The sequence below is a fragment of the Arachis ipaensis genome, chromosome B9 (genome assembly GCF_059453495.1).
Source record: "Arachis ipaensis isolate K30076 ecotype BB chromosome B9, ASM5945349v1, whole genome shotgun sequence".
NCBI lineage: Eukaryota > Viridiplantae > Streptophyta > Magnoliopsida > Fabales > Fabaceae > Arachis > Arachis ipaensis.
Genome location: NC_142444.1, coordinates 155,795,292 through 155,805,844, shown reverse-complemented (window position 1 = coordinate 155,805,844; position 10,553 = coordinate 155,795,292). Strand labels below are relative to the sequence as shown.

At 30.3% G+C, this 10,553-nt stretch overlaps 1 protein-coding gene across 3 annotated transcripts; it reads right to left on the bottom strand.

Annotated features, from left to right (window-relative positions):
• Positions 1-6,511: 6,511 nt before the first annotated feature.
• On the bottom strand, positions 6,512-10,379 carry LOC107619787 (uncharacterized protein At4g15970). 3 transcript variants are annotated; one of them, XM_021110994.2, is made up of 5 exons: positions 10,318-10,379; positions 9,777-10,040; positions 8,286-8,648; positions 6,951-7,432; positions 6,512-6,824 (listed from the first exon to the last, which is right to left on the bottom strand). In XM_021110994.2, exons 1-5 carry the CDS (start codon positions 10,318-10,320, stop codon positions 6,770-6,772), a joined length of 1,167 nt encoding a protein of 388 aa, XP_020966653.1. In that variant the 5' UTR covers positions 10,321-10,379; the 3' UTR covers positions 6,512-6,769. The 3 variants fall into 3 exon arrangements, with proteins under 3 accessions (XP_020966653.1, XP_016177557.1, XP_088356706.1); XM_016322071.3 differs by lacking the exon at positions 10,318-10,379 and adding an exon at positions 10,166-10,290; XM_088500580.1 differs by lacking the exon at positions 10,318-10,379 and adding an exon at positions 10,241-10,272.
• Between the last annotated feature and the right edge of the window lie 174 nt (positions 10,380-10,553).

The following is a 10,553-nucleotide window of genomic DNA, read 5'->3' as shown; positions in this document are numbered from 1 at the left end:
TATTTGAATTCCAAATTTTTGGTTAAAAAATAAAATATTTATCAGCTTAATTTATTTATTATTATTTTACATTAAATTTTAAAAGGACTGGAGCACTGGTTATTATTATTGCCAAAGGCAGTTTGCTTTTTAGAATTTATTTTTCTTATTCTTTATTTTAAATGTGTTATGTGTGTGTGTATGTGTGTGATTTCCTGCACAATTCGTGCATGGGGGTGTACATCTGGCTTTTTATGCTTTGACAGATGCCGGGCTTCGGAATCCATGTTCGAGTAGGTAGGTATATGAATTAGATTGCGTTAGGTTTTCGACAACTACATAAAATTTAGACAAATCTTGGTGACATGGACCAAAGTTAATCTAGCATTTATAAAAGTTAATTATGGCTTTATTTCATTTGATATCCATGGACATTTACATATGGACATTTACATGTAGTCTTTATGTGAAGATATTTGAAAATTGGAAGATGTTTGAAAATTGTTAGATGATTTAATATATTTGACGAAATTATTTAACAAGTTTTAACTATCAACTTCACATAAAATCATCTCTATGAATTCCCACCATCAAATAATTATCTATTTTAATGATGTTACATCAAAAATTTAATGTATTTAAACAATACATTGGTTTTGCATTGTGTCAAATTATTAAAGTGAACAATTAATTAATACTAGGAGTATATATTTCTAAATAATACGTGATTTCTTATAATATGAAAGAATTTAAATCTTTTCAAAATGAGTCTCCGAAAGTTTGAAAAAACATTTTATTCATCTTTAAGTGGATTGCTAAAGTATTAAAAATAGAAGATTTTTCAAGAATTTTGCTGAAGAAGTTAAATGGTTAAGTTTTAATAATATTCGATCCACGAAAAACTTTAAAACCTCTATTTCCATTATCTTTAGAGAATTTAGCACTAATTAGTTAATTTAATAGTATCCTGCACGAAGGTGAATAATTTCTTAGGAGAAACATTAGGAGTCAACACTTTTAGAGAAAAAAAAATAGAGAATTTATCAGTATTAGTATATAAAAAATGTTAGTCGTGTAATACTTTTAATCTCGTAATTATATTCATCATAATATAGCCAGATATGTCTGATTTCATACTCGTATTGCTCCTTATCCATCAGTTTCTTAAGGTAGCGTTTGGTGGAGAGATAGAAACGAAAAGATTGAATTCCTTAAGGTAACATTTGGTGGAGAGATAGAGACGAAAAGACTGAGATTGAGAAACAGAGACTAAGAGATAGGGATTAAAATAAATCTTAGTATTCTATTTGATAAAAAATAGAAGACAGAAATTGAAACAAGAATGAAATTTTAATTTAATTTGCATAAAGGATAAAATTGAAATTAATTAATTAAAATGAGAGTATTTTAGGTATAAAATGTTATTAAAGTTTTATTCTCCACCTCTAAAAATTTTAGCCCTCTGCGTTCTCACTTTTTGGAAGTACTGAAATACTAAAATTATTTTCTTATGCGGCCCTTATACACCAGCTGTTCTGCGAGAAAGATTTATATTATAGTGTTGTCAATATTTATCGTGTAGTTCAAGAGTAATTATAACCATTCTTTTTAATTTTTGATGAATGACTTTTAATCCTTATAATAAAATGAAGAGTAATGCTACATGTATACCAAAATTAGTCACGTCACTAATATAAAATGTATGTTGGAATATAAATATATATTGAAAATAAATTAAACTGCACATGTATTTATACATAAATATATTGATGACTGATTTTAGTGGTTAATTTTAGTGTATAAATAGCATTTTTGTATAATGATATGGTTGTAATTGTTTTACAATATACGCATTAAAAATGTTTTTAGAGTATGCAAGATATATGGTTATTTTGCATCATGTTGAATTGAAAACTCATAATGGCGAGTTTCGAAATTTATCATGGAAGTTTTATGAACGAAGTATATGAAATAATAAAATCATGTGCGTTAATCAATAGTATAAAATTAAAGGTTAGAAGATTATATATGTTTTAGTTCATCTTTAAATGTATTTTACTAAATAGTGTGATATTTTTTGTTAATTAAACAAATTTTAGTTTTTTATTTATTATATTTTAGATTCATAGTTTAGATAATCAGCTTTAGAATTTAGAGTGTTTTATTTTTTTATTTTTAATAATTTGTATAAATTTTTGAAATATTGCACTCTTTATTGCACGTTTTATTTTTAATAATAATTTTTTTTTCAATAGTTAATTTTTTGAAATATTGCACTCCTTATTGAAGTACATTAGAACTAGCTATACGCATTAACTTTTTAACTTTTTAACTTTTTAAGTATTTATAAGAATTGTTCTTTCTATTTTGGTTTTTATGAAAGTGAAAACAGGAAATTGAATTGTGGAGAATTGGAGATCTAAACAACAAACTTTGAAAATTTTAGTGACAAAGAATTTAAAATTTTCAGAAGTAAAGCGAAAAGAAATCAAATATAGAGCCAAAAATACTATTTAACATAAAATTAAATAAATCTAATTAAATGTAGTTGAATTCTCATATTTCTTGCATGTTCATAAGTTTACTATTATTTTATTATATTCTTAGAAGTCTAGAACTCAATTAGTGATAGAGTAGTAAGGTCCGTTTGGAAAACTTTAAAAGTAGTTTTTTTGAGTTTTTGACTTATGAAAAGTAGTAGTATTAATGTCTTGTGCAATTTTTAAAATTAAATTGTGGCTTTCTAAAAAATTATTTAGGAGTTTATAGAGAAGTTAAAAAAAATGATTTCTCTCACAATACTACTACTTTTTACTATATTTTTATAAATTAAACACTTTTAAAACTAAAAATTTAAATATAAAATAATTTATTTATAAACTACTTTTAATATAGTTATTTATTATTTAAATTATTTTTTTAAAAGAAAGTTAATTAAGTTGTTTACTCAAACTGTGCCTAAAAAATGTAATTTATTGTTGCGTATAAAACGAAAATTAAGATGAATCTAGTTTACGTTTAATGCAATAATAAAGTTGTCTGACATTTGAATCATAAATGCCAAAACCTAATTGAAAGTCCTGCATATTAACTACTACTACTACTACGGGATTTATTGTACCAAAAGACCATGACGAATTGACAATGCAAACCTTAATAGGATTCTCACTTCTAATTACGGGAAAATACAATTCGAAAGGCATTTCAAAGAATATACTATCATTTTTATCTATAAATATTTAGAATATTGATAAAATTATCTCAAAAAAAAAAAAACTTTGTATCCATCATTTATCCAAAAAAATAAAAATAACTTTGTAGCTGTAAAAGAAGAATTTCAATTGAAAATTTTATCCAAACCTTTAAAAATTATACAAATTTTCAAAATTATCCCTCTTATTCTTTTTTCAAATTTTAACAAAAAAGAAAACCCCACCCCTCTCTACTAAATTCTTTTTATGTAATTTTAACATGGATAAAACAATTAAATCATTCAGGACTAAAAACATATTAATAAACCTTAAAAACTCCAAATCTTGAGGTTTTAGTGGATTTGATGTTAGAGTTTAACTAAAAAAATTAATGAAGAAATAAAAAAAAATCATTCAGTTCTATTTTTAATGTATATGTTATGTATTTATTAAAAAAATAAAAAAAAATAATAATAATTTTGATATCTGAGTCTAGTTTTGAACTTTGTTGCTTCAATGAAGAAAACATATATAGTTAAACATAAGGAATTCAATTAACTTTTATACATAATTCTTAGAAGAGTGTGATTAAATTCAGTGTTATACTTATTGGTTTATTTCGAACAAAAGAACTTAAATCAAATATACTAATATACCACAATTGAATTTAATTAAGGATTGAAATTAAATTCAAATAACAAAAGCACTGGAATCATAGTATTTAACATTTTTTAAAATAGCTACAAAACAAAAGTTTACTAACGAATGCAGGTAATATAATGAACATCTTTTTATGTCTATACTAACATTTTTTTTATTGACAAAACAAAAGTATTAGGCTCTTTATGATAGCTAATGCACTAACTCCTATCTTTTTCTAATGAAAAGTTTTATCGTTAAAACACCTTTATGGAAAACCTGCATGTTGCTCTTGGTGCAATTGTTAAGAAGATTAATATATAAAATTTTTTGTAGAAAAAATAAAAGTTTGAAGTTTCAAATTAGATATATAAAAATAGAACCTTTGTATTTTTTTCTAAAGACACTTATCACCAAAATTCTAATAAAAATAGAACCTTTATCAAAATAAATAAATAGATCCTAAATAATGTAAACGAGAGCTAAAAGAAAGTTTAATTTCTAAACAGCCTTAAAGATGTATATGTTTCCTTGAGACTAAAATTGAGATTAGAGAATTAAGACTGAATATTGTATTTAGTGATCAAAATTAAAATTAAAATTTTAGTTTTAAATAATATTTTTTTTAAAAATATTTTTATTTAATTTTTTAAATTTTAAATCTACATCTTAATTTTTATATTTATCTTAAAATAAATATGATAACGAAACATAACTCTGATAATTACATTTTACTACAAACACAATAAAAAAAATTAGTCTCTCAGTATCTGTATCCCAATATGTCTCGATCTCAACCTCCTTTCCAACCCTGTCTAACAAAAACCTAGTCAGTAAGTCCCGATATCTTTTCTTCGAAACACATTTTTAGTTGGTTTCCTGGTAAATATTATCCCTCCAGGAGCGCCAGGGTTTAAAGGCCAATTCAATTTGGCCTAAACGATTGACTGCATCATTAACATCAAGATTGGTAAGTAGTAACTAGGGTTGGTAATGGATAGGGTAGGGAAGGGTTTGGAGCCAACTCTAATTCTATTCGCGAATTCTGATTTTTATATAAATTTAACTCTACTCTATCTGCAGGTTGAGAATATCTCAACCCTATCCCTATCCACTCTTAATCTGCGGGTAGTCGACCCTAACCACGGGTTACAAAAAAGATGTAACATTATTATATAACTTGATGATAATTTAAAATAGAACTGATTTTTATGTAAAAAAAATATTATTAAATTATCAATTAATGATCTTTTTTTAATGACTAAGGCTTGTTTGGGTGAGTTTCTAAGAAAAGATCTTTTTTCGAGTTATCTTTTTTTTTTTTTAAATCTCATGGAAAAGTAAAAGTAATTTTATGTTTGAATATCTCATGTAAAAATATCTTTTTATTTATCAATTATGTTTGGGTATAACAATATAAAAGTACTTTTTTATTTATTTATTATATGAAAAATATCTTTTTTTTAAGAAAAAAAGATATTTTTTATTTGTTTTAGTAAGAAAGATGTAAATTACAGCTTCTCAAAAAAGATGTTTTTTTTAATTTTTTTAGTGTTTTTACTTTTACTACTAGAAATTTGTCAAACACGCTAAAAAATAAAAAAGATCATTTTTTATTGAAAAAAAGATCTCTTTTTTATCAAGATAATGACCCCAAACAAGCACTAAGGATCTTTTGGGGAATGGATCTCTTAATTGTTAAAAAAAATTGAGAGTGTAAAGTGTGATCTCTAGCTCTTCATTACTCTCTCTTTTATATTTGTTTTTTGTCTCACTTATAAAATTAATTGTAGGAGATCACACTTTACGGGAGTGGATCCTCTCCAGTGGAAAAAAAACCGGATGGTGTCCAGTGTAAGATCTCACTCTTCATTGCTCTCTCTCTCCTATTTAATTTTGGTCCCACTTATAGAATAAAAAGTGAGAGATAACACTTTATTCTCTCAAGTGTTAAAAAAAATGGAGAGGATCTATTTTTCACACTTTACTCCTTCAATTGTTAAAAAAAATTAAGTGGATCCATTTCCAAATCTTTTACATTTAGTGAGAGATCTTTGGTTAACATCCAGTTGAAATATATTTTTATATAAATATATAATGTATACATATATAAGGTGCGGGAGGAGTGGATCCTCTTTAGTGGAAAAAAAACTGGATGGTATCCAGTGTAGGATCTCACCCTTCATTGCTCTCTCTCTCCTATTTAATTTTGGTCCCACTTATAAAATTAAAGGTGAAAAATCACACTTTATTCTCTCAAATGTTAAAAAAAATAGAGAGGATCCATTTCCATATGCGAGTTGGTCACATAGAGTTGAGTTTAACCCGCACGCTACCCTACCCGACCCACATGAGAACCCTACCCACATCCTACCGGACCGGATGAGATCGGATTGGATACCTGCGGGTAGGGTACATATTGCCACCCTTAGTAGTAACTAGAGTTACAAAGCAAAGGAACGGAAGCAAGGGAAAAGGTTCAAGGCAGATGGGAGAAGAAAACGGAGGGAAGGGGGAAAACACGGGAATCTATAACCGACATCATCTTCTCCAACTCTAATATGGCCCCCTAGACTTTCTCATTTCCAATTTCTCACAATAAGTGTGTGATTTTTCAAAAAGTAAAAAAGACACTTGATTTAAAAAGAAGAAAGTAGTTTGAGAATTAGAGGTCGCTTGGGTTTCTCGGAGATAGGGGAAACTAGTTAAACACGTGCACAACATTGCGTTAAGCACAGAAATTTCCCACCTGGAAACACGTCAAATCAATGAATTGAACAGCATGTTACAACTTTCATATTGCCTATATGCTTTTTAGTTGGAGTGATACTTCACTTAAAGAGTTTTAGCAAAACTGATTTTTCCTAATCATACCTATATCTAACCTTTAATCCTTGAGAACTCTGAACTTCCACCTGTACACGTGAGAAATGTAACGCATGCAATCGAACTGATGCACTTCAACCTTGAACATTCTTCTCTGGTGTACCATTGAGTTTGAAGATAGCTTCAATGCTGAGGAGAAATTTTACACCAGTAAGAGCACATTAAAGAAAGGAAAAGAGACAAAGACTAGTTCCAGAATAGTAAGCTGAAGACAAGGTAAGGTTATGAATAGAAAGGCTTGAGTATACGGCCAACCTGCATTTCTGAGGAGCCCTCCAGGAAACAACCGACAATCTCTTCAAACTTGGAGGCAAAGACAAATAATGTTTCCAATCCTGAAGCATAATTCTGAGATCGTAAAGCTTGTTTTCCATACCAATGCAACAATTTGCGTGCATTGTACAAACTTGATTTAGATCCCTACTTGGTTCACAAAGGCCACCAAAATTAGTTGTATCCAAGAATTTCATCTTTAGTCCGATATCAGAAATGAATGGGTGAACTTTGATGAAATTGAGGACATCTTGGTCATGGTATCCAGGATAGGTTGTCCGTGACGAGTACCAGAATTTGTAAAACTCTATTGACCTATTATTGGACCTTACAAAGTTGAACCCTCCATTGGGTCTGTTCTGTACATCATCGAAGGTACCTGTGAAATGATCACATGCTACCTGGAAGTCTGCATCAAGGTGAAACCTTGGGAAAGGGTCTCTAAACCACATGACATCAACGTCCTGTAAGAGGAACACAAGTATCTAATTTAGACACCTTAGAAATGTATATACATAGGTTTAGAAAACATCAAATGCATACTGGATCTTTTCTGTCATGTCTTGAATTGAGAAAAAATTAGAAGGCAGGAAGATATAACATACTAAAAACCATGAATGCACTTTGTTGCAGAAAACTATGTACTGATATACTTTCTTCTATCAGTTGGGTTCTAATTTGGTAAACTCAAAGGACTTTTGATAAAGCATAATATTATTGTTACATCTAATAATATTATTGATTCAATAAAGTTAGATGCAGGTATATATTTTCAGAAAACATAAATATTTGTTGCATCTTTAACTGTGATGTCTGGAGCTGCAAAAAAATTAGAAGGTGGGAAAAGGGAAATTGCCATTCTAAAATTCTTCATATCATTAGTAACTGAGGAAGAGTACTGCTGCAAGATGATTTACATGGAAAAAATGAACTCCTAGTTTGTGCATAACCACCATTTTAAAATGTTATAATTCCCTATCAAACTAAATAGAGAAAATTGCAGCATACTTGTACCTAGCCTAAAAGATCAATACAACAATATGCATTTGTATTTCTGCAATCAATGTATTATTTACTTGAAAAAATGCCAACCTAACTCATAAAAAGGTTCCAAATTCAACTAATAAATAACCATTCCAGATTCCATCATTCATGTAACAAAGAAACCTCCCCATTGAGCATTAGTTTTTGTCTTTTGAAGAAAACCAATTGCAAAATTGATGAGCATCACAACTCCGGGAAAATTTTTACGTCTGTTAGGATTTAAGCCAAGCAATCTTGAGCGTGAAGATGTTAGTGATAGGATATAAAAGTTACCGTGAACACAAAATTGTACCCCATTTCAAGAACAGAGCGGAGAAAATCGATCCTTCTCCACATCATCTTCAGGTATGTAGGAGTCATAAAGAATGCTTCTTCATGAAAGTCAGCTTCGGTATCAAGAGAAAAGCAATGGGAGTGTATAGCTTGACAGCGTGCAAACGCCTTTTGATCCAATGCAATGATAACCAAATGGTTTAAAAGCCTACGGGTACGGTCTCCTATTTTAAAGCTCTCAAGGAAAAGATCAACGAGTGAATTTGGAGCTGCCCATGCTTCATTTAACGTGGTCAAGATAACCGTTTTGTCCTTCATTGCCGCATCATTGAGGATCTTTCCAAGTGGATATTCATTCTTTGTCTGCAGAAGAATCAATTCAAAATTAATGAAGAACACGGTTACCGTTCCATGGAAAAGTTGGCATAAATAAACAACCATAAGTACTAATGAAACTAAATTAGTACTCCAATAGGAGATTCAGTTTAACATTTTCATGGTAGGACTCTCTTTGATCGCAATACAAAGGTATAAAAAAACGTAAAAACACCGACACTGCTAGCAGAGAGCAATGTATCCACATTTTTGCTACACTCACCGAAAATTCACCATTATCAACGAATCAACAAATTAAAGGCAACTAGAATTTAATATCATTAAACCACCAATCAACATATAATGTTTCTAGATTATGTTAATGGCGACAATTTTTTCTTCAATTTTCCAGTATAAATAATATAAACATTGCATGAGGAATACGTGCAGAACTTACCAGCTCAAGGCAAACTTGGTGAACCAGAATATCAATTTACTTCCTTAGACTACTAAACATCCTGCTATTCAACATGCAGAGCTTCTTTCTTTCGTTTATTTTCTTTTCCTTTTTTTTCCGCTTTCAACATACAGATATTTCTATACATGTACAGTATCTAATTCTCCAACATTGAACATTCCTAAAACATTTTTTCCCTAATACTTTCGAAAATATCCAATCGAACAAAATCATTTATCCGATTGCTGCTGTACTTCATTATTTCTGCTTTCAAAATTCCTCACTCAGATTGCTAAAGAACTTGCAAATATAACAAGTACCGATCCTTTAATAACACATATTTAGTCGAAAATAATACAAGCTACTCAGGATAAATTTTCGCAAATCAACGCCGTCTCATTCTATATTTCAAGGTAAAATACAATTTAAAAAACACAATGTCCAGAATATTTGATGAAAATTCTCAAGTCAAGTACAGATAAAATTGAATTTAAATCAGTTGGAATTGAGGAAGCTCAATGCGCATAGGCATATCAACAAACACGAGCCAGCACAGCGCAACTACGCACTTTCAATTTTCAAATACGTCCACAGTAGAAATTAAAGTTCACATTGCTTTAAATAAGGCAAACAACGCAATAAAAGATTACAAACGCTGTAAATGCAAGAGAACATAGAAACCGTGAGTAACACAAAGCAGAAAACTTAAAGGAACTTACCGCCACGGGATCCGTGGACGCCGACGGAAAAATGCTCGGAAAACTAGACAGAGGATAAGAGGAGAAGAAATGGTAGGATTCGACATCTCTGATGAGAACCAAGCATGAGAGAGAAACAGTGGCGAAGAGGAGCGCAACGGCGAGTGCTCGCCGGAGGTGGAGGACTTTAGCCTCCGGCCACATTTCGGCGGCGGAATCACCGACAGCGAAGAGGCGCGTCGTTGCCGTTGGAAACAGTCTCCGGCGAGAATGAAGATGTCGTAGCTGACGTCATCATCGCGTTCGGTGGAGAGAGAGAGAAAGAAAGAAACAGAGAGGAGTTAGAGTTCTAAGAGTGCATGGAAATGAAAACGAATGAAAATGGAAGAAGCTAAGCTAAAGATAGTAACAATAGTGATGAAAGAAGTGTGCAAGTTGAAAAATCGAGATTCGAGGCAAATCTGTTACGAACGCGGAACGCATACTCTCACGTTCCTGCTGTGTGATGTGACGTGAGTAGTGTGAGAAACTGAGGTGAGGTTTGATGCTCTCAATTTGTTACCATTTTTAACTGCCTGCCGACGTGGAATTTTCTCCCTTCTAAATAAAAATTGACTTAATCTAAACTTTGTGCAGCTTTGAATTCGATTGTGGAGACTAGAGAGTTTTCATTTCACCACCAAAATATAATAAGAATATAGAATATTTTTCCTGTTTACGTAATGTTTGTCCTTACTGCTTTAATCCTTACTCGGTTGTGTTAGCTGATGAGTCAATCCAGGGGGCGATAAAAGAAGA